Below are 27,845 nucleotides of genomic sequence, written 5' to 3' on the forward strand. Positions count from 1 at the left end.
CTCACTAACTGTGGGTACCCTCAGTGGTCATTCAACAAATGTCAGAAAGAAAGAATAGCGAACGAAACCAATAATTCTCAAGATTCTAAAAGGAGAGGAGTATCAGTACCGTACATTGCAGGAGTTTCTGAAAAATTACAAAGAGTCCTTTGGCAACATAAAATTCCTACTTATTTCAAACCGATAAACACGTTAAGGCAGCAATCCGGTATTTATACTTTGAATGCGATGGGGATGCAGGCACAAAGGCTGACAGCAAAGCCACTGTCATCCCTTGACCGCAACCCTATTGTAAAACATCCTCGAAAGCCTACGGACACGACATCCTAACTTCACTGTATTTTCTGATGTGTAAGGCACACCCCTGATGAATGGTGGATTTTAATACTTTTTTCCATGTATAAGGCGCACCTTCAATGAATGAAAAATGTTTTCCAAATATAATACATACATATATAAAAGGTTTCCAAATATTAGGCACACGACATTATAAGGCGCTACAGTAGAGGCTGTGGTTACGCACTACTTCTTATACAGGGGGAAATGGAGTCGGTAACTGCTGGCAGTAGTTGCCAGACCTGTCTTGGCTCAATATGACTTCGAATATAAGGCATTTTTGGAAGAAAATCAAGGATTTTTGGGGTGTCTTATACACCCTAACTTACTGAAAAGTCCACCGAAACAAAGTACCGTATTTTCCGGTGTATAAGACATACCCAAAAGCTTTTCTTCAAAAGATGACCCTGCACCTTATATCTGAAGTAATATTGAGCCACAACATTAGTGTCAGCAGCCACCGACTCCATTCAATCCCCACGTAGAAGTAGTGCGTGGTGCCTGCTGCATAAAATGCCATCTCATTTCGATAATCTCTTAAAATTATTTGTTCTCGATTTTGCCGCCCATTTTCAGTTTTTGGCACAACGCTTTGAAATGGAAAATCTGCCGTTATTTTCTTGTTTTTTTATTTAGTCTGTAGTCACAAGGGGACACAAGCCAGTGGTTTATTATGGCAGTCCCAAACCCAGATAAATTCAGAGGTTTGCATCAGGAAGGGCATCCAACGTAAAAGCGTGGCCAAAACAAACATGCAAATCAAACCTCTGAAGATGGAGGACACTGATTCCCTGTGGTGACCCCTGAAGCCCAAAGGAAAGAAAGAAGGAGTGTATTACAAAATAAGTGTGTTTATTTCTTACAAGTTTAAGGCCAGAATATTCCATGAAAACCCCCGAAGTTTTAAAAAAGGAATATTGGTAATCACTGAAAATAATATTTATTATTATATTGTGATAAATTCTGATAAAACCCTGGAATATTCAGCATGAAATTATCTGACTGTTTTATAGACATTCCCTTTATCACAACACCGTCGAATGGAGACATAATGTAACCCTAGCCTCTACTGAACCCACCTTTGAAATATAGTGTGCTTTATATATGGAAAACTCGTTTAAACACGTCATTCATTGAAGTTGCGATGTATAATCCAGTACGCCATAAATATGAAAAAAAGTTGGAAAATACACCATTCATTGAAGGTATTTTATGTGTTTCTGTAAAGGTTTGATTGATTAAATGTGTAGATTTTAGTCACCGCCGATTCCCCCGCCGGTGTCTGTTAAAAGAAAGAAATCAACATCATTGTGAATTCGCCAAATGCCAGCTTGTATACACCATGTCAAAGGATGTATTGACTCCTACCGTACCCCAACTTCCTGGGTTGGGACGTCCTTTAGGCAGCTGTGAGGCAAGCGCTCCCCTGAGCGACGCCAACAGCTGCTGCTTTGAAGCCTTTGGTGGCGCCGAGGCATACAAATTGAAACTGATGACTTTTTAATCCGACGACATCGGTTATTATACTCTCCTGTGAGTTTGTTCCCAGTCCTTTTTTTTGCGCAGTTTTACCCAAACAGGCCCACGTCGTCAGCAAACGCGTCAGGCGTGTTAGCGGACGTCAGCTGTTCCACCCTGAGAGCGCCCCAAATACACGTCTCGCCGTGGCTGCACGTTTTGGAATATCTGGCGTACATATTAAGAGATTTTACAACATCCCGGTGCTGCCACGGTTTGCAAGGTGGTGATGGCGGTTGTGGATCCCAAAAATCAGGCAGGAGGGAGCAGGAGGTTGGGTTTGACAAATTGGATTAAAATAAAGTCAGCAGGAACAAAACTTAAAACATCAAAATCATCTGAACAGAAAAAATACAAAGTATCAAAAGAAAACCAAGAGTAAAAGTCCGCCAAGGTGAAACAAACACATGCACAGCATACAATGCATACACAATGCTACAATGACCCGACACCGAATGGTCGTGCCGGGAGTCCTTTTGACTGCGACTAGCACCTGCGCGGCTGCAGGCAGGGCCGGCAGCGCTACCCATTGGTCAGCAATCAGAACGTGGCTGTCTGCCACTGATCGAGATGACCAGTACCTGTGCAGGTGCGGGCGGGGCCGACAGCGCCACCCGTTGGTCGCTAACCAGATCATGACAGGTGTGCGCTTTGACAGTGAAATATAAAGCTACGGATTCACTTTTTATTTTGTTCAGAATTGTATCATGAGACATATTTTGCCAAAATGGTTTTGCGGACAAAATATTGAGCATATTCACGCACGCTAGCCCACTACACTACACTAACACGGCAAAATAATATTTTATATGTTGCCCGCAATACAGTTGACATGTAAAATCCAGCAGGTGTACATTTTTAAGTCATTCACTGCAATTCCTGAATTTATCTGTGAATTTAAAAGAATGATGTGGAGCGCCATTCCCGAATGTATTCGGGTTTTGTTTTGCGGGGGATGCCGATCAAGCGCTGGTCAAACCTCTGGCAATGTTTTTCCCTTCCACGAGGCGGCCGCATTTGCCTTTGTCCATATCTTAATTTTCAAGAACGGGTTATGATAACAAAAAAAAACACAAATCTCGAGACAGTGCAGCGAATATGCTAAACACTTATACCCTTGCCGCACTTGCACACTTGAATAATATCCAATTCAAGCACATATCAAGTACTTGAAAAAAACAATGTATCAAATTTTGAGGAAAGGAGGGTGATTCATTAAATAAATGTCACTTTTATTTTTTTCAAACTGTCAACTCACCTTACCATCTCACTTCCTTTGTGCTGATGAACTACATACACTTGTACATACACACACAAACACACACACACACACACGCACGCGCACACCCACGCACACACACACACACACTCTCGCACACACACACACACGCACACACACACACGCACACACACACCCACGCACACACACACACACACACACACTCTCACACACACACACACACGCACACACACACACACACACACACACACACACACACACACACACACACACAGTCTTTCATCTCATCCGATGCTAGCTTTGACTGCATTCTCCCAATTTTGACATTCGATGATGGCGGCCGGGGAGAAAGAAAAGGTTGCAATGGGAAGAAAAAAGGATGCCTGGGCTGGTTGTCTACGTGTGTGCGCGCGTGCGCTCGCCGTGAAATATGATGGCCCCCTCCGAGCCGCCACTGCCAATGAAATGTCATCACGAGAGGACCCCGCAGGTTTGAAGAAGAGATTTTGCCACACAAAAAAATGTGTGTAACCCCAGCGATTCATCCCACCGTGGAGGTGGATGTTAAAAAGTGTCAAACGTTGGCTGATGTTATTGAAAAGAAACGACATGTAGGTCATAGCGGGGGGGCATTCGGCAGCTCCTATTTTTCTCTCGCTGTGGTTTGATGTCATGCCGCGCCCGACGGTGGCTTGAAATGAGATTTTTTTTTTCTTTCGAGGCATTTGACAACACCTTTGTGTCGGTGTTTGCATCAAATGAGCCAGATTGCAAGTGCTGTCTAATGAGCCCGCCGCCTCACCTCTGCGAGTCGGTCGCCCCCAAGACAAATTGATCCCCACCCGCCGCCCCCACCAAATACTGCAATAGCAGTGGCTTGTTGTCACTTTTTCGAGGGGGTGCCGATGATGCCGCATGCACCATGCGGAGGTGTGGCCAATTCCACGCATTGTTAGTCTCGACAGGCTAGCGCTGGAATCGTATGAAGTCCTTCCAGGATTCCCCCGTACATTGGTGACCTCCATTCAGTGGTGGAAATCAAACAGCCACCAGGGGGTGAAACACATAAAGGCGGACTCAAGTGTCCTGTGATGGGATACTAAAAGTTCAAGATTATTTGTTTTAGGATACGTGTGAAAAACAAATGTGTCTTGTTTTAATGCAAGTCTAAGAACATAGCATGACAATCGTTTGCTGTCGTGCCACGGGAGGAGGGGCTGTCAGAGCGGAAATAATGAGCGTGGAAGAAAGAGTTAAGTGGTGCACTCATGCACGCATTTTCTACGCATTAAAACGCCGGTTTGGCCTTGCCAGAAAAGGTCATGTTATTTAATCAGGATGTGAACCAGCACGAATGACGAATGAGAGGCGACGGATGGCGGATACCAGGCGTGTCCTCTCCGAGATGGCTCTTAATGTTGTGTCGGGATGTGACATGTGTGACTCTGATTTGTTATGGTGGCAAGGGAGTTGTGGAACAATGATCTCGGGCTACGTCAACACTTGAATTTTCAACCTTGGTATGTATGGGCGAATGGCAACAGCGAGTCCGAACAGGAGTTACCCAAACCTTGATGGACTGAACTAAACCGCTTCATGCAACCATGACTTCAGAGGAGACTCAAGCGTGAGTTATATAACTGGCCGAGGGTTAGCATTGTGCCACGGTGGACTAAAGAGCTAGCTTACAATGATATGGGGCCGCTACGGGGTTTTCCCAGACCAGGGAGAACGGATCTGGACTGAGCTAAAGTCTTTGGTCCAAGTGTGGTTTGACAGAAAACGTCTGCAATCCACCGGCCACTGGCGGGATGAAGTCTCCGGTATTGATCCAGGCCACGGTGATCTTTCGGAAACCAAGTTAACCCCTTTGTATCTGCCATGACTCTACTTTAAAGCAGCAACACATTGTAAGATATTCCTTTTTTTGAAATTCAGTCTGAAAGAAGTTTTATTAAAAAAACAAGCAGTCCCCAGTGAGTTCTAGTGGTTAGTGTGTTGACCTGCATATGTTCAAGGCAGCCTTAAGGTCGATGATGACATGTCAAGCAAGCGTGACGGGTCGGTCGGCATGAAGTCTCGACCGACCCCCAGCACATGACTCACACGTGCGCTTCTCCCTGCCCCTCCTTATATCCCCCCTCTTACCCCTACCCCACATTCAATCCCCCCTCACCTGAGTGTCCAATTACAGCCTACTCTCGTTAGCACAGTGTCTGTCTGCAGCCTTTGAAAGGGCAGGGCACACGGCCGCCGCCGTCACGCAGCCGCCAAGTCCAGAACTATCAAAAGCCCAAGAAAGAGTGCAAAAAAAGGCAAGTGCAGGCAGGCCTTCTCATTACAGAGTGCTGTCGAAGGTGAGGGGGACGTGACGGGAGGCCTGGCGCTGACAGTGCCTGAGTGTCACGTTGTCTTTGCGCTCTCTGTATCCCTCTCAACAGGACCGACCTCCCGCCAGCTCACAAACCCGCCCCGCCGCCTCCGAAGAAGAAAAACAGTGACATGAAGGGACACTTGACATCCGACGATATCCAGGTGAGGCCGCTACTTTTCCTCATTTCATTTCGAAAAGCCTTTCGTGTGAATACTATCTAGCCGTTCATTTTCCAACTAAACAAGTTGATGTGGATTCTGTAAAGAACTAGATAATAACTAAAATTTGGGATCATTTAACCCGTTCGGACAACATAAGCTATCTACCGCTGTCCCTGAAGGAGTTCATACCAAAAAAAAAACAATGAATATTTACTGCAAAGCACAATTATGCGCACCAAATCCAGCAGACATTTAAACAGCTTCTTCCCCCAAGCCATTAACTCTTTGAACTCTTTGAACTCTTTCAACAGTAGCCAAAATGGAACTGTATAGTGCCACTTAGCAGTTTTTTTTTTGACGACGATACTAGTGCAGCGTGTTCTACCGGAAACAAATTCCTTGTGTGTTCTACATACTTGGCAATAAAGATGATTCTGATTCTGATCTGATTCTGATTAGCTTAGACAACCCCACATCTACAACAGCTAACATCTAGGTGTTAGCTAAGCTCATATAGCATACCACTGCCACAAGCTGCAAAGTCATACATCGGATTCAGTGGCACTCAAAATGATACCCTCAAAACATAGAGTACCCAACGGTTAGCTCGTTAACAACAGCCCACAACAAGCTAATGTTAGCTGACGCAACTGTCACTCACCAGGCCAGATGGTAATGTTGTCATTGATAAGGTGAGGTGGGGGTGGGGCTCCCTGCGTGTTGAATTTCTCGCTCTGGAAGCCCAACACTTGTTTCAGCATCTGCGCTTAGGTATTTCCATCGTTTGCATCATGCCTCTTTGCCACACACCAGCCATTAACTTGATGCAGATCCCAAGTTCAGCCAAGCGGCGAAAGTTGAAACCACTGTCAAGCAAACAATTCCTTGTCAAAGTTCAGATTTTCTCCTCCAAAAAATACAAACAAGTAAAATAAAACCGACCGAGAGTGAAAAAAGTCAGAGCCTTGAATACATGTACTCTGATTCTCCTCAGGAGGACATTGGCGGCCAAAGTTAACTTTTAAAGGAAACCATGTAAAAAAACATAAAAAACAATGAATGAATTTAAGTAATTAATTGATTGATTAGTATTATATATATATGTATGTATCCCTTATATTTGGATTTTTGGATTTTTTATTTTATTTTATTGTATTCATATATCATCTGGAAAAAAATTTTCATTCATTGAAGGTGCAGTCTAGTGCGCCTTACATATGGAAAATGTTTTAAAAAAACCCATTCATTGGAGGTGCAAGGGGGGTATAACATTTTGGTGCACTGTTTGTGTGAGGAAGACCGAGCACAATTATTGTTTTGATAAAATGAATGCCATTTGATCGTGATTAGACTTTTGAAAGGAGGCCTTCAAAATGAATTCATATTTTACAATTCACGCTCATGGTAGGGTTTTTTTCTTCCTAATTCAGTTTCTCATACAATGAAGCGATTCGACTAGTTCAATGCGACAAAGAGGTTTCATACTTGATGCATTCAATTATCCACACTGCACAATTTGTTTAAAAAATATCCCTGCTTCACGCTTCCTATTCATCTGCAGGTGGTCCACCTGGACAAAGACGAGGAGATGCAGAAGCTTCCCCTCCAGCCGCCTTATTACGACATGGCGCCCTCTGAGTCGACCCCCTTCACCGATAAGCCGGTGAGTGTTCGCCTCCATCAAGGGCGCGTCCTCTCCCCCCACCGCCTTCGGCCAGGCATAATTTCCACCGAGAAGCCGAGCAAGGGAGAATTGATTTACAACAAACGGGGCTCGGTGTGCGATGACCTCCGCTCCCAGTGGTAAAAGGCGAAAGGAAGGCTTTGCAACCAGTCTGCTGGCTGAAGCACGTACACTCACCGTTTACATCGGCGCCGCCTATCCGGGTGTCCATGGATTTCGAGAACGTGTGTCATACTATTAATTGCCAGCTGTACGCTGGCAATTAATAGTATGATCACCAATATTCGTCTGCACACTATGACACTCCCTCAAAGTGTTCAAACTTATGTCTTGGATTTGATGGGAGTTGTTCAAATCAAAATCCTAAAATATGACCTCTCGAAATAAGGGTTTCTCAAATTGACCGGCTAGAAAAGTGCAGGACCACAACATACGGAGCCTGGCTTGATAACCTCTGCCTTCTATCTTAACTGCACATCCCCTAACTTCCTCTGTTGCCATAGGCGGAACCACACGCCTGACCCCGGCTCGCTTTGCACAGCGCCTCACCTCTTCCCCACTTCCCACTAATCCGCCCGTAATGACTTGACGTTTGCGTAGCTGGTGCCGGAAGATAAGTGTAGCATCATGCCTCTGCGTGTTGACCATGAAATAGCTGCCTTGTTTCATCAGGCACTCCCCACCTCAGGGGACCCTCCAGTGCCCCCAACACACCCACCTACCCACTCGAAGCTTGAGTTTGCTTTGGCTGAAGTCCCCGGTTTGAGTTACACAAAGTCTTTTGGGGCATATAAACAATGAGCGTGAATTGTGTGCTTATATTTGTGTGTGTGTGTGTGTGTGTGTGTGTGTGTGTGTGTGTGTGTGTGTGTGTGTGTGTGTGTGTGTGTGTGTGTGTGTGTGTGTGTGCGCGCGCATGTGTGTCTCTCGCTGGCTTTATATAAATGTTTGCTTGAGCTACCTGACAATGGCTGAGTTCAAAGACGCTTTTTCAATGCGATTCCCCGCTGCCTCGTGCACAACACCGACCTTCTGTGAAGGGTATTTGGCAGGTGACGTTCATGCTAACGCTGGAAGCTAACCTGCCAGTGCTGGCCTTTCAATCACTCTGTTTATTTTTAGCTTAATTTAGTTTAAATGATGGTAGTATTTGGTTTGGATTGAAGCCAGAAAAAGAGTGTAGAGATTAAATACATATCTAGCTATCTGTTTGGATCTCAATCTATATCCGTAGCTAGCTAACGTTTCCAATAACACTGTCCTTGCTAACTGGATCGAAAAAAATAAATAAATCAGACAAATGACACCACAGTAAATCATTCCAAACCAGTGTACCTGAAAGGACAATGACGCCCCGGACAAGTCCATAATTTGTAAAATCACTTCAAATGACTTCTACTCAGCGTATTTTACAAAGATTCCACCGCATATAGCTATATTCTACGTTTTAAGACTCGCACTGAATATTCAGGAATTGATTCGCTGTGGCGACCCCTGAGGGGAAAAGCCGAAAGGAAAAGAAGAAGACTGAATATTCAGGAAGTCTTGTTTTTGAGTTGGTGACGATTCCTGACGTGACCTCACAGAGGGAACGCCCCTGACGAAGAAAGCGACACACAATGCATTTTGCGGTACTTTGTTTGGTCTGAAAACTTCGTGTTGATCCGTGTTAATGGCAAAATTAGAAGGAACACACATAAATAACGCGATGGTGAATCGTTGTGTGTTGCACCAAGACAACTATTTGATATTGACACAAATTCCTAGCAGACAAATCAGCCCATTTCCAATGGCGCTTGGGTGCCATCTTCTGCATCTTCTGGGTGCTACATTGCTATCATTGACGGCTCGAATTGATATGGGAGGACTCCTTTAATCGATTACAAACATTTATGCTTTCCTCTTCAGAACTATTTGAATCATATTCATAACTGGATGAGTAACAAGAAAGCATATTCTCCGAATCTGAAGCCATTGTTTTGATTCTCGAGCAAGGCAAGTCCTCTTGGCGTGATGTCACGAACAAGGGGGCGGGACTTTCTGAAAATTCCCAATTCGCAACTCAATTTTTTGCAGTTTTAGCACACTTTAAATCAGAGGTGTCAAACATATGGCCCGCGGGCCGGAACCGGCCCCCAAGGGGGTTTGACCAGGCCCGCAGGGTAATTTGAAAGTGGACAAAAATGCATAAAAGACATGGAATTAATACTTTTAATTCGCTGCAATTCATGGATTGTCCGCTAAGGGGCGCACTCTTTCCATCAGAGTAGAAGACAAACCGCATCACTGAGACGGACTGAAAACAGCAGACGGTATCAATGCGCCATCTGCTGCTTGTTACGACATTGTTAATACCTTGATCTCTACCTCTCCGCTACACCCTCATTAGTCAAAATGTTGTTATCCAAACGGAGAAAAGTAGATAGGGAGTGTAGAATTTTCAAATAAAAATTGACCGCGTCCTATTTATTTACAGAGATGCACGGAAAACCTCTGTGCTTGGTGTGTTTGCAACAAGTTTCGGTATTGAAGGAATATAATATTCGACGCCACTACGAGACTCATCACAGTGAAAACTGAGAAGAGTAAAGATTAACTAATTGCTGGCGGGTCTGAGGAAACAGCAGTCAACTTTCATCCGGAGCCGAGAAGTCAGTGAAGCAGTGGTAAAAGCCAGCTCCCTAATTGCTAGCGAAATAGCATTAGCATCGAAGCCGAAAGTTTGAGAAACATTTTCAGGTATTTGGTGAACTTGAGACAGAATTTTCAGTTTTTCGCTCACCTTTCAAAGTTAAAGCTTCTGATCTGCCGGTTGAAATTCAGCAAGAGATAATTGATTTGCAGTGTGATGCAGATTTGAAGGGCAAATTTGCCTCTGTAGGTCTGGACAGATTTCAGCAGTATCTACTACCAGGGTACCCGAAATTAACAGGCCTGGCTGCTAAAATTTTGTGCATGTTTAGGACAACCTACCTTTGTGAACAAATTTTCTCAGTGATGAATATCAATAAAACAAAAATGCGTTCAAGTCTCACAAACAAGCACTTAAATGACATTCTGAAAGTGACAGCTAGTCAGGACATGACACCTGGTGTTGATGCACTTGTACAGGCCAAAAGATGCCACGTTTCAGGAACAAATACAAGTCCAGACTAGACTAACACCTTTAAAATGCTGCCTTAGAAACTGTTTGCATTGAAAGAATACAGCTTGGTGAAGATGAATCCTTACTGCGGTGATTTAAAAAATGTGCACTTTCATGTTAGTCGGCAGCTTCAAAACAAAAATTGTGTGATGGAATTCTACTGTTCGCACAACTCCATACATTTTCAGTATGTATTGAATGTGTATGTATGTTTCATGTATGAAGTTTATAGTGTACAGGACAGGCGAACACTTTCTTCATTACGCATTTAAAACCACTCTCCTTAGTTTGTAAGGTGTACGCAGGGATTACATTTAGATTTTACATGCGTGTGTGTAAATGGTTTAAAAATCCCTTTCTTTAAAAGTCTCATTTAATCTTAAAGTGCATTACTATATCTTTCAGTATCAATTAAAGTGTTGTGTCTTTGTACAATCAGTGGGATCAGTTGCAATGCATATTTGTGAATGATAAAAGTAAATTGCACATTTGTCTAAGGAAATATGGTGTTTCATGAAATGTTTTGTAAAAGGATAATTCACTAAATGTCAATATTTTCCTAATGTTCTTGTGCTTCTTTACACCAAAACAAAGGAAAGACATGATATTTTTGTTATTTTTAGCAGAGTATGGTATCATTTTAATGGTCCGGCCCACTTGACATCTCCCTAGGCCATATGTGGCCCATGATGAGAAATGAGTTTGACACCCCTGCTTTAAGTCATTTTTATTGGCGTTTTGCATTTGACTAAAAATATCACCCAGAGTGTTTTGGGTATTTTAGATGCGATGAAACGTTTTTCTGATATCAGTTAGGAAACAAAAAAATTGTTCCGTTGTCCTTTAAGAATAAGAATAACAGCTAATTTTGTAAAAGCCAATTGATAGAATATATAAATAATCTTTACAAAAGTGGTAATAACAACTGAGATCATTTCGTTGCTCAACTGCACACCCACTTACAACTGTGATGTGGTTGTCTGTAGAATTCGTCCATCCATTTTCGAATCCGCTTTTCCTCACAAGGGTCAGAGGGGCTTTTTGAATTAACAACTCAAATTTATGATGACAGATCATCGGCTCACACCTGCCACAATTTCAAGTGCCAATCATTCACCCCTGGCCCATTTCAGCCATTGTCATAATCTGAATGGCATTTTGTTTTTCCACTTTTCATGATTTTATGTCAACGCCACATGGTCTTTCGACCGGTTCATTCATATTTGCTTTCACATCTTCAGTGTCCCATTTCCAGCTTGTCTTGGTCTTACTTTGTTTTTTTTATGTCTGATACATGGTTAGACTTCTAATTTCCACTGTAGCTATCTTTCCTCCTATCAATCATACTATCTCAATGTGAAGTTGATTCTGAAATCTACATCTCCACTGTTTACTCTCTGGATCTCTTCCTCTCAAGTTCTAGCTATCGCTATCTATCTCGGTCGCATCTTCCCTAGCGTAGCTGATAAGTCATGGAGCACTATTTCTTTAATTTAGTAAAGCACAGATCATGAGGAGGCTGGGTGTACCAGGAACAAAAATAAAACCGAGCAACAATGAAACATTGGCAACATAACCAGCAACAACTTCAACCATCGCAGAATCCAACACAGGCATCCACACACACCCACATATTAAATACCTAATCGTCACAATCTGACTGAAGACATACGGTTGCGGCCTGAATAGATCAACCATGGCTATCTGTTTGCTTTATTTTTTTAAGGGGCATATTAACTCTAACATATTTACATCGAACAGAACACCACTCACTGCCAGGTAAATGTATGAAGTAGCAAAATTTGGTCCGTAGCAGCCTTGATGCCAGCTGGTGTTGATGTGGATGTGCGAAACTATACAAGGAGCGAAATGAATAAGTTGACCTCAACCATCGGGTCACACTGTGTGGCGCAGACCTTCTTCAAGGCCAAATAGTCTAAAGCTAGACGCCCACCTCCGGCATATGTCCGAATTCATTTATGCATTTTGCAATACCTCAATGAAAAAGCGTACAAATAAATGGCAGCCGATGCCGGTTCACTCTCCATCCTCATCCTTCTCGACCTGACCTCAGCCTTTGACACCATTTCCCACCCTATCCTGCTCGACAGACTTTCCACCCTATAGGCATCACACATACCCCACTCCGCTGGTTTCATTCCTATCTCTCTGATCGCTCACAATTCATTCAAATCAACTCGTTCACCTCACGGTCCTCTCCTGTGTCCTCTGGTGTGCCTCAAGGGTCTGTCCTGGGGCCACTTCTCTTTATTATCTACCTACTTCCTCTTGGCAATATTTTCCGTAAGTTTGGCATTCACTTTCACTGCTTCGCGGATGACACCCAACTCTACCTCTCCAGCAAACCCGACGCCTCTCTTCCACCTACATCCCTCTCACTTTGCCTCTCAGAAATTAAATCCTGGCTTTCTCATAACTTTCTCAAGCTTAACAGTGACAAAAACGAACTTGTCCTTGTCGGTACCAAATCCACCCTCCACAAAACTAACAGTTTCTCTCTCACCAGACAGTTCAACCGTGTCCCCCTCCCCTCAGGTCAAGAGTCTGGGTGTCATCCTCGATAGCTCACTATCTTTTCAGTCCCATATAAATAACATAACTCGGTCTGCTTATTTCCACCTCCGTAATATTAACCGTCTCCGTCCCTCGCTCACCCCTCACACCAATGCTATCCTTATCCACAGTCTCGTCACCTCCCGCAACGATTATTGCAACGCACTTCTCTTCGGTATCAATCAGAAATTTCTCCATAAACTCCAACTCGTCCAAAATTCTTCAGCCTGGATCATCACTAAAACCCCCTCCTTTCACCACATCACCCCTGTCCTCCAGCAACTCCACTGGCTACCTGTTAAACATCGTATTGAATTCAAAATACTTCTGTTTACATTCAAAGCCATCCATAACCTTGCCCCTCCCTATCTTTCTGACCTGCTTCAAATCTCTGTTCCCTCTCGGTCCCTCAGATCCTCATCCTCCCTTCACCTCTATGTGCCCTCTGCCCGTCTCACCACGATGGGATGCAGAGCTTTCAGCCGCTCTGCTCCCAAACTCTGGAATTCACTTCCACCCAACATCCATAATATTGACACCCTCCCTATTTTCAAGGCTCACCTCAAAACCCACTTGTTTAAAATTGCTTTCAATGTCTAGTTCTATCTGCTATTTTATTATGTATCATTTTACTTATGGTTTTATTGTAATGTGCTTTGTTTTATTGTTTTTATTGTAAAGTGTCCTTGGGTGTTTTGAAAGGCGCTTGAAATAAAATGTATTATTATTATTATTATTATGAAAATAAAAAAATGAAATGTAAATAAGTAAATAAAATGCAATTTTATTTAAAATGTTCTCAGGTCACGATAATGCTGACCAAACGTAATCTTCATCACACCTCAAGCCTCTTCGACAGAATTGTTGTTGTCACATTCCGAACGAGAGAGTGTCGTCTCGTTCTAACGAAAAGGAGTAGCTGTATCCCCAAAGCAGTTGACATAGACAGTAGTTCCGTAAAAGATTGTTTAATGAGGACACACAACTCCGCTCCGATCGAACAATAAAACAAACTCAAGGCGCTGGTCCCAAATATGGGCCAGGAGAAATACAAAATAAGATAACCGAAGTGTGAGTAGGGGGCAAGGGAAAAATCGACACTCTACAGACGGAAAACGTACAGGCACAGGAAAGTGTGACGAGCAAAACTGCCGACTAGTAGAATTAGAATACTAGCGGGGGTAGGGGTCCTTGGACCGGGTACACAACAGAAGCGTAGTAGACGAAATCTAACCTGGGCACTGGCAGTAGCGACGCACGTCAATTCACTGGCAAACTATCAGCCGAATTAATCCTATTAAATACCCAATGACATAACAAGGTGATTGTCAGCAGGTGTGTACAAGCGAGCAGGTGCAAACCTGACAACTACTGCCAATCAGGATGTGACAGTCGTCATTAAGCTAACATATCTTAGCATAGCTTCCTGCCTCTGATTAGCATGGGTGTAAAGTGATGTTATTAATGAATGAAAAATACATTTAGAGTCCTCCTCTATATTTCCACAGTTGCAGCTGGATCTTTTATTGTTTTCTTTATTTTTTCCCCATTATTACTTGACTGTAAAACCGCAGCAGCCCAGACAATCCACTTCTTCCTTGACAATTGCGCCAGGCTTCTGGTTCAATATAAAAGTAGTAGAGTCAAGTATACTTACCTTATGTGGAGCCTTCAAACATTGTTCATGTTCTCATGGTAAACATCCACCACGAGCCACGATTCTTTTGTTGTCGCATGAAACAGTAGCTCAGATGAAAATTCTCAACCTCCTTAGTATTTTTTTTTTTCATGTGAATGCAACACGTGTTTATTTTGAAATGGCGTCACTGTTCGTTGCTATGGCTTCAAATCACACCAATATAACAAGGATGAGGTTGTGATTGCAATACCAAGCATTATCCACGTTTTCACCCCTAGTTACTTTGAATGAACAACATAAGTACCAAGTCAAAGCTCTTGGTGCTCTCAGGCATCATTTAAAATGGAAAACTGAGCTCCGCTGTTGATTCCTTTCTCAGCTGTCAGCATCGTTCCAATTTTTATGTTTTTTTATGCTGCTTCGGTATTTATGGTGTATATTATTTATTTTTGAAAGGGGCACTCATCTGAACTTGCAGGGGCTTATTCGCTAAATATTTCTTTTTCACCTTGGATGGCTTCATTGATCGAGTCCAGGTTATTGATTGTATTCAATCCGGGCCTTGGCGTATCTAAAACACAACTTGATCATCCATTCCTTTTGTAAGCTTCCATTTTTAAGAACAAGGAAAATGTGGTTTTCCCAACACTTCTTTTGAGCGACGTGGCGAGCTACAGCTGTTGCTAATGACGATTCTACGGGGGCAAAACACTATCTGCCAATTCCCAATGCGAGGCGGCTATAATTTTCCCCCTGGTTGCACCCTGCTCGTGACAAATATTTCCAAAATGTAAGTAGGCAGCAAGCGACAACGTTGTCTGCGAAGGGGGGAGAGATGTGAACTATTAACATTCATTTTGGTAAAAGCCTCAATATTTTCCCTGTAATCCTGCTGTTCCTCAGGAATAAAAGAGCGGCAAGGTGACTTCACATCGCCATCCATGGCTGCGTGTAGGGATGTAAAATTCATATCTGATTTTAATTTTATTGATGGCTTTCATAATTTATTTTTTTATTTTAGGAGGTGTATTTATTTGAATCAATTGTCAGCTGTTTTCTTTTGTTGCCTACACCTCCCTCCACAGATAACAGCTTGACAGCAACTGGGACCTGCATTTTCATTTCATGAAAACTTTTTCTGCTTTGATTGAACTTTTTGAATACGTTAACACAGAATATTTTCGATCCTCGTGATTTATGTATAGCTAGCCAGCTCGCCAGCTATACATCAATCAACCGCTAGCTAGCATGATAGATAGATAGGAAATTCAAATAAACACAGTTTTTTTGTGCACCGTGACCACTAGCATGAAAGTAGGCTAATAAACGCCAGGTGTGGAGAATATCCGTAGATGTCGAACATCTGGACACCAGTCTTGCATCATAAATGGCTTTGTATTGATAAATCCCACGTGTTTTAAGCTAGTCGAATGAGAAAAACACAACTCAATCAATTGAAGAATCTCTCTGTCTTCCTGTCAGTCTTTCTACACAAGAACAAACCTTTGCTCAGTTCATAGACAATGTCAAGATACAAAAGTGTCTCTGCTAGCTAGCTTAGCTTTGGGTCATACCTAGCATGGACCTGCTCACAAGAAATTGCTAGCTTTGTTTTGGTCACTTTCAGGATGTAATCTAAAAAGGGTCGGCATAATATATGCAAGAATTTGTTGGGTTTTGTCGACTTGGTGGTTGATTGATTGTGTTTTGAGGCAATTCAGGCTGTGGATTCAGTCTCAAGAGGCTTTCCGTCTAAATAAGTACTTTATTGTTTTCATTTAAGACATGAAAAACATTTACGGAGATGGTCCCATCCCATTTGAATTATAATTGCAGATGTTTCCCTTTTTGAAGATGGCATACATATTTTGCAGTATTTTTCTGACTAGTCTTGCTTGTCACTCTCACATACTGAAAAAAATGCTTCTAGCAACTGGGCTATGGGTGGATGGTGGGAGAGCCATCATCCTTGTTATCTATTTAAATTTTTGAGGGGCTTTAACGTACCGCCTTCAAGTGTCCACTTGACCGACAAACGCTAATGCTGTGTACGATGGGGAGGGGGGGGATCAAAAGTATTTTAAGAGCCAATGTTGAATGCTTTCATTATCCATTGATTAACTCGCTGAAGTTGTTTTACTGAGTCAACCTCTCAGGCCAATCGCTCATCGCTTCAATTGGCGGCTCGACAAACATGAACGCAAACATGCATGTCTCAGCATCACCAGGAATGCAGCACGTCAATGAAATCAACACTCGATCAGTGCTGGAATGGGAAGAGAATTGAGCAGTGAAGGCAACTTTGTGTCTGTATGTAAAAAGGCCATGTCGGAAATAACTCAGGTATCTTTATGGTTTTTTTGTACTTTCATCCACATGAAAAGAATGACTTATGACTGAAAAAAAGAAGCAACATTTTAAAATGTTAATAATAGTCCTATTAATCACATGAACATTAAATATTCCAAAAAGTAAGTTCACTCGTGGAGCGCCATTCCTGAATGTGTTTGAGTTTTGTTTTTTCTTGCGGCGGTGCCGATAATGCACTGGTCAGACCTCTGACAATGTTTTTCCCTTCCATGAGGGAGCAGCATTTGCCTTTGTCCAAGTTAGCACTTTATTACAGCTTCAGCTGTTGTTAAAGTGCTATATGAATCCATATGTATGTACAGTATCGGGTGTATTGTATTTTCCACAGCCATCTCCATTTCAAGCTCAGATACAGACCCATATAACTTGGAATTAACTCTTTTTTTTTCTGATGAAACGAGATAGTATAAGGTTTCTTACGCTGAATTGAATGTTTATGTCGCCCTAAAACTAGGGAATATTCTGTGCGTCCTGCTATTTCAGTGAAAATAAAAACCTTGGCACTGCAGTGGCTACATTTTTGCACATCGTCTGGCAGTGAATGATTTACTATCTTCTGACTTTACCCTTACAAATTCCTTCCAGATTGTTTTTTTATTTATATCTCAGGATGTCCCAATTCGATGAAGTGATTGCAAAACGGAGCTGATCGTATGATTGTCAGCGGATCCGGTATCGCTTCAAACGTAATTTTTGTACCAGTTGGTGGGCATTATTAGCAAAACTAATGGTCAAAAATAACCATTGACAGACATGTTTGCGCTTTTCGTTTGTGTCTATTGGCATTGCCCGCGTCGATCGCCGCGCGCCGGCTGGAGGCAATGACCCGCCACACTCATCTTCGTCTGCGTCCCACATGGCTCCTCACTCGCCTCTTGCCCTCTCTTGTCTCCAGAACTCGGGCCACAGGGACTGTGAGGTCCAGTACGCGGAGCTGGACACTGCAGCCTTGGCCTCCTCCCCCAGCCCGCGAAGCTCCGCTCACTCTGGCCCCGGGGACCTTGTCGAGTATGCAACCATCCAGCCTAGCTCACACTAGCGCATGCCATTATAGGCCTTTCCCCTCAGACTTTGGCCTCCAGGTACATAGACCAATGCACTCCTCCTCCTCTGTCACCCTCTGACTCGCACCGACTTCCCTGTTCAATTATACACGCGGGAATCTTACCGCACCTGCGACCCCGCGGTCCTGCCCTCTCCTTTGGTCTTTGGTCATCTTTGATTGTCCGGTCTCTCCACAGGGATGCCGTTGGTTTGTTATTTGGGCATTCCCGGATTAGACATGCAGTTTGGCAGTAAGAGCGAGACGCTGCCATATGGTGTTCTGAAAATAAACCCTGGTAGTGCCCAACGATTTTCTATTGAGATTCGTTTATTGAAGGAACAATTTCTTCCCATGGCCACCCCCCACACCCCCCAATTTAAAAAAATAACAAAAATACCGCCACCCACCTTGCCCTCATTCAACAAGAATTTATTGGAAAGTCAGCGTAACTTTAAGGAATTGTAAACTAGCATAAATCTAAACTTTTAGGGTGGCTTATACCAAGGCATCCAGATCAAATAGATATCGCACTAAATAAATTAAACTGAAAAGAGCCAACTTTCAATGTTACTAACACTCTACTGTATTACACTATACTATTCTAATCTTCATCATCTATGTAAAATCTGTGCTGATCTCGATTCAAAACCAATACGATGTGATGACGCCATCTACGATCTCTGTTAGTCATTACAATACCTTTAAACCCTGAATTTTGCACAGAAGTTTAGCGCAGCGCTCAAATCCACTCCGAATAGCAGCACATTATATTGAAAAGAAAAGTATATTTCATGGTACATGTGGTCGTCAGGTTTATTTGGCATGAGGATTTTTCATGGAGTCTGTAAGAATGTCAGCTTCAACGCATCCATATTTATGGATTTATATTTTGCCTTTTCATTTTCAGTCTTCCATGCTTTGTTAGGGCCATGAATATGCTTTTGAAAGACTTCAAACATCCAAAACACTTTGCCGTTTATTATGCAGAATAACACAAAGATTCAAAAATCCAGTGGAGTCGCAATGTTTATGTTGCTCTTGACATCCTAGCCGCGGTCGAGGAACGAAGCCGTCTATCAATTCAAGTCAATTTGGATAAGGGCGACACAGCAGAGTGGTCTTTGTTGACAGATTGGTCTCCATGGCAACCACTGCCACTTAAGTGCGAATGGAGTCCGGGCGGAGTCAAGGGGGGTTTATTGAAACCTTGTGTCGTTGCCCATTCTCTTCACATTCACATCCCGAGGAGCGGAGGTGGCATATTTATCCAGCTATTTACGCTGGATATCGATTGCGCCGTGTTTATTTCCGTCGGGTTGCTTTCCACGTGACGCAATGCGACGAGACACCACTGCGAGCTACAATAATCAAAACATAACGTTAAGACTTAGCGGACAAATTTAGTGTTGTATTGATTTGCTACAGGTCTGGTATTGTAACTCCTTAGGGTGTGCGGGTGTAGCTAAAGCCCGGCGAACGATTTCATAAACTGTAGAACAGTGGTGCCCAATATGTCGATCGCGATCAACCAGTAGCCCGCAGACTGGTCCCAAATCGATTGCTATGTTTGTAGTTGGAAATGGAGGGAACAAAAAGAGATTTGTGTGACAATGAAAAAAATTAAAAAATAAAATAAAAACGTGTGACACTTTTAACCTATGGTGGCGCATGGTATGCATCACAGGAAGATTTTAGCTGTCCATGGTATGCAATTACTTTGCAATCAGAGCTGTTCTGAATCATGTTTTTTTTAATTGTCATTCATAATCAACAGATTATTCGATTACTAAAATTAGTCGCTACCAAAATCAAGTTAAGGCTAATCAACTTGCTGATGAGATAGTTGTGGCTGACATCAACTGCTTGTTCTATTAATTCAAAATATGCTAAAATACTATCAATCAAATTTGTAAATTATTGTACCAAAAATATATCTAATCGTAATAATTGATTTATGGATTTACTTCATTACAAAAAAAATCTAACAGTACCTGATTGAATGCTTGAGCATCTGGAGATGAAACAAGACAATTCGGTTACCATATATAAATACAACAAGTGCTGGATATCTCTGAGGTCATGCGCACTCGCAGCAAATGTGCCTTCCATGAGTGAATATCGAGTCTGACGCCCCCGCCCCTTTCCAAGTGTTCCGTAAGCAGCTCAGGATGTGATGACGCCGCAGCCATGCCTTCACTACATAACATCAAAGTCCTCCCGCAACTCGCCTGTCGATGTTCTCGGCTTGCCTACAAAGGCCCCGTGTGCCCCCCCAGGTTACGCCGCTCAATTAAAAAAAAATCCAGTTTGTCTGATTGAAGCTCTCGTTCATCCCATAAAATATCACACCAGTTCCAATAAATACGTTTTTTGGCGCGGAGGTGGTGGGGATGGGTGATAATCTATACTAATCTATTAAATGAATCAACCGCCTGTTAATCACAGTTTGATTGTGAGCCTTTCCTCTTTTTTTACAACAGTGGCTTTGACAGACTTATTACATTATCAGATATTTGTGGGGCCTCTACTACTTCAAACTAGTTCAAAATGACTTCAAGGTGAGCCAGATTTCATTTAGATTAGCGCCTGGGTTCAAATGTATGCGCTTGATAAATTTCCCTTCGTCCCCCCGGTCGTCCTGTTTGCTCAAACTTGGAAAGAACTTTAATTAGAGTGGCAAAGAGAGGAAGGAATTAATAGTTGATCTTCCCCCCCAAAAAAAATCATGTGGACTCCTCTGCGTCGGCATTGCAGGAGTCCTAACTAAAGGGAGAGTCAACTTGACTCTCAGTCAAGCAAGTGTGTATGAAGTCTGAATGAACATTTTATGAGATTGGCTAACGGAACCATCTCGGGGCAGGGGCAGGTATTCCCGATATGCTCAGGGTTCTTTTAACTTGAGGCCATTAAAAGGTATTCAAAGTTGTTTTGATTAACTTTGGAGGGGGAAAATAATGACACAATCTATGTAATTGGTTGATGATTTGACCTGGAAACATGTGTGGGGTTGGGGCCTGCAACCAAACCACACTTTCTGGTTTCAGATTCTGTAAATATCTTGGGTTTGTTACCGTATAAAAATCAATCTGACTGTCGAATCACCTCGAGAATGTAATCCATCAAGAGTTTGGAAGAATGTGGGTTGCAGACTGGGAGTAGTGTTTTACTGACTGTTCGCTGATGACCTGAAATGACTCAGCCCATTCTTCACAACAAACCACACAATCTCGAGACGTGCAACGTTCGAGATCTGCCTTTAATCTGGCCCGGCCCAAAACTGTCCAAGTCTTTTTATTCTCAAGGAAACGTAAACGAGCCAAAAGCAAGTCTGCCGCTTGTTTCGTCAGGTGTAAGGTCTTTTTGGGTTCTATCAGCTTTGTCATCTACCCTTCCAAACAGGGCGCCACATTTTTTGTTAGCTGATCTAACAGGAAGAAAATCATTGCTTTTGATGGTCATTTTAGCCAGTCACATTTTGTTTTTTTGTTTTTACGCAAGCCGAGTTGATATACCTCAAAGTATATGGTAGCGCTTTAGTAATGTATGCATTTGTTCTTTCTATCCAACCATGGAACTGCATCAGGCTGGCATAACTCAACCTCACTTTTAACAGTGCATAAATAATGTATTAAATTCTGGGCAGATGGTAAATGGCCTTATATAAAAACTTAACAGTATTTGGCCTAAGATAGAGCCTTGCGGTACCCATGTGGAACACCCAAGTTAAGGTGGCATTGAATTTTTGATTTGAACAGTCTGTTTTTCTATTTGGCACACATAACCTCATCCAGCAGAGAAGTTAAGGACATTTTATTTTCGAATGACGGATGAATTTTGTTTTCTGCCAAGTTTTGCTATTCATTTTTTAAAATATTATTTCAGGCAAATAATTGTTGTTGTTGATTTACTTGAAGTCTGTTTGTGGATTTCTAGGGGAAAAAAATCATGTAAACTCATTTGTTGCTGGCTTTTTAAAGCAACGAATGAGTTTACCATGTGACTTTCTTGTGGCGTGAGTGATCAATGCCTATGCATTGCCACGCAACTTTCCATATCTTCATTCCAGCCGCGGCATGCAGACAGCAGCTCATAATATGGCAACCCAGTCCGCGGGGTGAAACTCTTAGTCGCAGTCTCTCTAGCCAAATTTACACTTTTCCCGTATTTCCTTTCACGTGGCATCCGTTCCGCTCCCAGATTTGGAAATTACCCCCCCACCCCCTATCCGTGCTGGTCCATTGCCCACCAGTAAAAATGTATGAGGGCCACTATGAAAAAGCATCAAATTGGATTTCTCCAGATTGACCACCTTAATGCGTTGAGTCCTTGCTGTTTTACAACCCCACGCTCCAACCCCAAAATATCCTTTTTTTGAACATTTTGACTGGTCTAATATGAGAAATAATATTGATGCCACATTGCCCATTCCGAGTGCTGAGATGTATTGAAAGTCAGATCTTCAATTCATTTAACTCATTCACTGCCAGACGATGTGCAAAAACATGTGCACCTCAGTGCCAGGGTTTTTGTCATTTTCACTGAAATTGCAGGACCCACAGAATATTGGGTTTTAGGACTACAGAAACAATCAATGCAGCAGAAGAAACATTTGACTCTTCTTTTATCAGCCAAAAAAACGTGTTAATTCCCAAGTTACATGGGTCTGGAGTTATCTGAGTTTGAAATGGTGGCGGCTGTACAAAATCCAATCCAATACATACATATTAATTTATATAGCGCTTTAACAACCGCCTTCCTAGAGTAGCATGCATGTCCCATTATTTATGAGTCGGCTGATGTCCACATGGCGTTTTCTGTCCGATATTACCTCGAGCTTGCAGGTTCATAACATCTAATCCCGTTGCTGGGGAAGAATCGAGTCTCGCTCCGGCGTGGAATTGCAACCACGTTCCTCTGGCGCCAAACAAACATGGAGGACTAATAAATCTTCCGGGCAGTTGACGGGAGACGCGCTCAGAGAATGGGGAAAATAAATATTTCTACAGCCGTGTGTGTGTGTGTGTGTGTGTGTGTGTGTGTGTGTGTGTGTGTGTGTGTGTGTGTGTGTGTGTGTGTGTGTGTGTGTGTGTGTGTGTGTGTGTGACACTGGCAAATACAGTACTCATAAAAGGTATTCAGCTTTTGAGTGAAATTTCAGGATGTACCTCCAAACTTTTAGTGAGTACAATGCACTGACACATTCAGTGTTGCACATGCAGAATCAGAATCCTCTTTATTGGCTATGTGTGTAGAACACACAGGGAATTTATCTTTGGTAGAACACGCTGCACTTGTATCATCATCAAAAAGACATGCCAAATAAGTATGGAGGACACTTATAAAGGTTAATGTCAATATAATCTAATTGCTTAATGTAAGTGGTACCTCTCAGGAACAAATGAAACAATGTGCAAGGTATCAAGCAGAGCTAAAGTGGTCAGTGGTCGAATAAAATCTGAGAACAGTTGTACAGTTGGTGCAGAAAATCATGATCAGTCGCCGTATTTGGAGTAAAACAAGCGTGCAATGATGTAGATGTTCTTGAACGCCTTAAAGTGTCTGGTGCTGGAGATTGTATAGGTCAGAAACAGTGGTTCAAGTGAGTACAGGGAAGCTGTTTCACAGGGTTGCGCAAAATGCAAAGAGGCATGATACAATTATATTGGGGTTACTGTTTAGAGAGTTTATGTCTAGGGGGAATATGCTGTTTAAATGTCTGCATGGATCGGTAGCGATTGCCTGAGGGAAGTAGCTGGAAAGGGTGGTGGGCAGGGTGCGAAGGGTCCAGTAGGATTTTCTGTGCCCCTGAATCAGCCATTTGCAGATGTATGTATTTATCCGTTTATTATAAAAAATAATAAAAAAATGCACGACCTATGTTTTCTTGGTCATGACCAAAAATCAATTGAACATTTCTTCCCAAAATAGTATTGTCTTTGCGCTGCCAAAAATTGCGCTTATATACATTTCTACATTGACCACCCTCCCCCCCCTGTCTTCCTCCTCCTGACAGGACTCTGGAAACCATCCAACAGAGCCCTTGAACCCGACCGAGTACATAAGCTACCAGCGCGATGTGGAGCACCTGCCCGAGTGTCAGCCCCTCAACCCTCCGGCCCACCTGCCCGTCACTTTCCTGCCGCAGCACGCCTACGCCCAGCCACCCTCCAACGAGCCCATGTACTCCAACACCGGCTTCTCCGCCCCCGTCACCCCACGAGCGACCTTCCCAAAGGAGCAATCTGTGTGATGCTTGTACGCCACCACGAGATCCACTTAGCACCTCTTCCCCACCACCTCACGTCGCTTCTTTCCAGCCTGGCGTCGTTTTCTACCGTGTGCCGCAAAAATTTACCGACTCGTTCTCTTGTCCAGTCACCGTTTCATAGCTCGCCTTTTCTCCCTGCTTAAATTGCTTGCTTACTTCCCTTGATAATGTCAACTAAAAAACAAAAGTAAATAAAATCAATGAATAAGATTGATGTTACCTAATTGATGAAAAAAATGCTAATAATATACAGGAAACATTGGCTGTGCATATTCAAAACCGAGAAAATAATGCTAAATGCTAACCTACTCTTTACGCAGATTTTTTCTTCCTCAACTGGTCATTCCAGCCAGGGGGGAAAAATATTGCAATTTAAATCTTTAGGAACTCTGAATTATGGTATTTCATGTTTTCACGAAATGTTTTTAGATCTGGTGTTATAAACTCCAAAAGTTTAAGTCTCGTAAGAAAATGATCAAAGTAAAATGCTCACTTTTTTCTTGAATGGAAGAACGTTGCTTAGATTTGAGTTGCTGGTTTACAGCTTTGTGGAAGTTAAAAAAAATTGACATCGCTCTTGACACTGCTAGCTTGTTGACACCATTTCGTCACCGCCTTTGCTTCATCTATCAATCAAATTTCCTGCTTGCTCTCCCCTCGATGGCACTGTAAACATCAGTCTGAAAAAAAAGAAAAAAGTAATGAAGTCTATAATCTTTTTTTGCTTTGTTTTTGTTTTCAGAAAAGTTGAGGAATATTTGCATGCCATCAAACAAGAAAAAATAGTCTCACGAAGAAGTCTGAGCAAAAAAAGGAGCTCTGTACTAATAAGAAAAGGTTTATAAATCACACAGGCAAATATGCTTCAGTCACATCGAACTTGTTGTCACTTGCTGTCTTATGACAAGTTCAACTTGTTCTAAAATTATATTAAAATCTCGAACATGTTTGAATCGATCGTCGCGCTGCTTATGAGGGGGAAATAATTCTAGAGGCAAGTCAAATGTGCAAACGTATTATCTTGGCAGATGCATTTTGCCTTAATTTGAGATCTCTGTTGGATTCCATTTTGTTTTTGGCAACGATAGTGTACATTTTCCTTTGTTAGACGTTGCGACCGAAACTCTCCGCTCGCCCCGTGAATGTTAGGTGATGGTGAACCTTCCCGATGCTTTGTTGTTGTTGATGGACCTTTTTGGCTTGTTAGAGGTGAATGTTAGCACGTTTAGTTACGAGGAAGCACACACACAGACACACACACAAAAACACACACATGCTAAAAAAACAATTTTTTAAAAAAGGGCTTGCGATGAGAGAGTATCCTTTCGTATTTCTCGAGTTCCATCGGTGCAAGGCATGTTTTTTGTAAATAGGTATATTTTATAGTCGTAGTTGCCAAAGACACAGACAGTAACTCATATAACGTATCTCCAGATTTATTTATTTTTAACGTGAGGCATACAATATCTTATTGGCTCCGCGTGCTATTTTCACCGCTCACGAACATCATGAAAAAAATCCAAAGTGATTTAAAACGCACGGTAAATTTCCGTGGGACAATTTTGGAGTTATTTGTGGTTGGAAAATTTCCATGACATTGAATTGGCACAGAGCTAGCTCTCTTTCCTTACATGTTAGAGCTGCCGTTTCATTTAAATTTAAGATTGTTTTGAATTAGTTTCAAGCCCAAATTATTTGAAATTCTAAATGTAAATCCTCTTCTGAGCCAATTTGATAACAGCATGAAATGTCTTATGGGATATTTGCCCAACTGGTTCTTGACAAATCACAACCAAATGCATCCTTGGTTTAAGGTAGCAGGCAAATACAACTTCTGAATATTCAATGCATTCTTTGTTTTTGCGTACTTTCATCTGGGCCACCAAATGATGTTTCACAAAATGACACAAAATGTCAAACTGAAAAATGGGAGGTAAAAAATAGCTGCGGACTTTTGGCAATAATTTAGTCATCATTTACTAGTTAGCGACATTTTTAGCATTAACACTGGGTGTCCATTTAGGGCTCAAAAGTCATTTTGTTGTGTTTGAAAGTTGAATGGCGGATGACTGGCATTTTCATGTGAGCAATATGATTGGGATGACACTTGGAGGTCAAATGTGTTGATTTGAAAGTTGACAAGAATTTGAAAGGCACAGGAACAATGTCTCTCGGACTTTTTTAGGACTACCAACACATAGACCATTTTGCTTCAATTCCACTCTAACATCTCTCAGAATTCATGATTTTGAACCGAACTGCCCTTGGTGTAAACATTGTCTAGAAACAATGGCTATTGGGATCCCACCCCCGAAAGAAGCCTGCCACTGTATAGAAGCACTTAGTGTCACTTGTGACAATTGGAGACCATAGATAAGCTAATACCACATCACACATTAAAACGAACAAGTCTTCTTTACGTAACTTTTTTTTTTGCTATGTCCGATGTGTACACAAAAAAAATGTATATTTGTTTTTGTGCTAATGTGGAAAAAAACTCAAATGTGTTGAAAGTGATTTATTTTTTGTAAGTGCTGTAGTGGATCTTAAAAAGAGCAAGTACGACTTCCTGCGGAGGAGATTGTTGTTGTTGTTAGCGTACCACTGAAACACAACGTTGTCTTCTATTTGTGACACATAATAGCGATGATGATTCTGTATGTATATGTAAGTAATAAGGATTATTATAAGTATGCTTCAAGTTTCAAAGTGTCAAAACTTTAGTTTCATTGTATCATTTATTCCCCAATTGTATCATTGTATCATTTATTCCCCATGTATCATTTCTTCCCCAACTGTAACTTTTATTTTTATAACTATGTATATTTATTTGTAGACCTGATACACCTTCTTCCTACTCAATGTGTTGTTGTTTTTTTAGATGCGATGATAGCACCCGTTTAGCTTCTTACTGGAATGATGACATCATGTGTAATTGAAGACATTTACCTGTTTTTCTCATTTTATGTTTGCTGTAAATATTAACAATGTATCTGGTGTGTTGGATGGAACAAAAACTAAATAAGTTATGCCGTTTAAAATTAAACCTCACAAATTGTCCTCTGTTTTTTTTTTTTGTCATGCATCAATCTCATTTTAACAAAAGTTTTGATTAAAACAAATGGTGTTTCGGGGGAGGAGTTTACGCATTGGTAGTGCAAGTCAAGGTCACACCGTCAACCTCCAAAATTTGCCCGCTGTGATTCTTGTTGACAGCTGAACTTCAGGCGGCTGCCGAGGAAGATGAGAAATTCATTTTGGGGCAAGCAGAAGAACGAGCCAGCGTCTCTGCGGAGCCACGATAAGCTTGCGGGACGCTGCCAACAACCTTGGAAACAACAAGCTGACTCCATCAACATCCTATGTGACTCACCTGCGACAGCCCAAACTCACAAAATCACTCGCACACAAAACCGCAGTGAACAAGATGCCGCCGAGTTGTCGCCAGAAATGGCGTTACTGTCATTCATTCATTTATTTCATTCATTATT

At 42.1% G+C, this 27,845-nt stretch overlaps 1 protein-coding gene across 4 annotated transcripts in view; it reads left to right on the forward strand.

Moving 5' to 3' along the window:
* nectin1b (nectin cell adhesion molecule 1b) overlaps positions 1-27,400 on the forward strand; it is a 201,650-nt gene extending 174,250 nt beyond the window's left edge. For 2 of the 4 annotated variants that reach the window (XM_089012993.1, XM_089012994.1), the window contains 3 exons: positions 5,534-5,629; positions 7,191-7,292; positions 24,100-27,400. In XM_089012993.1, the coding sequence (XP_088869119.1) occupies positions 5,534-5,629; positions 7,191-7,292; positions 24,100-24,336 (435 nt within the window). In that variant the 3' untranslated portion in view covers positions 24,337-27,400. Of the gene's footprint in view, positions 1-5,533; positions 5,630-7,190; positions 7,293-17,936; positions 18,124-24,099 lie in introns of all 4 variants that reach the window. The other 2 variants (XM_089012996.1, XM_089012995.1) reach the window with 2 other exon arrangements.
* Positions 27,401-27,845: the final 445 nt, after the last annotated feature.

The sequence above is a fragment of the Hippocampus bargibanti genome, linkage group LG14 (assembly GCF_051943395.1).
Source record: "Hippocampus bargibanti isolate YZ-2025 linkage group LG14, ASM5194339v1, whole genome shotgun sequence".
NCBI lineage: Eukaryota > Metazoa > Chordata > Actinopteri > Syngnathiformes > Syngnathidae > Hippocampus > Hippocampus bargibanti.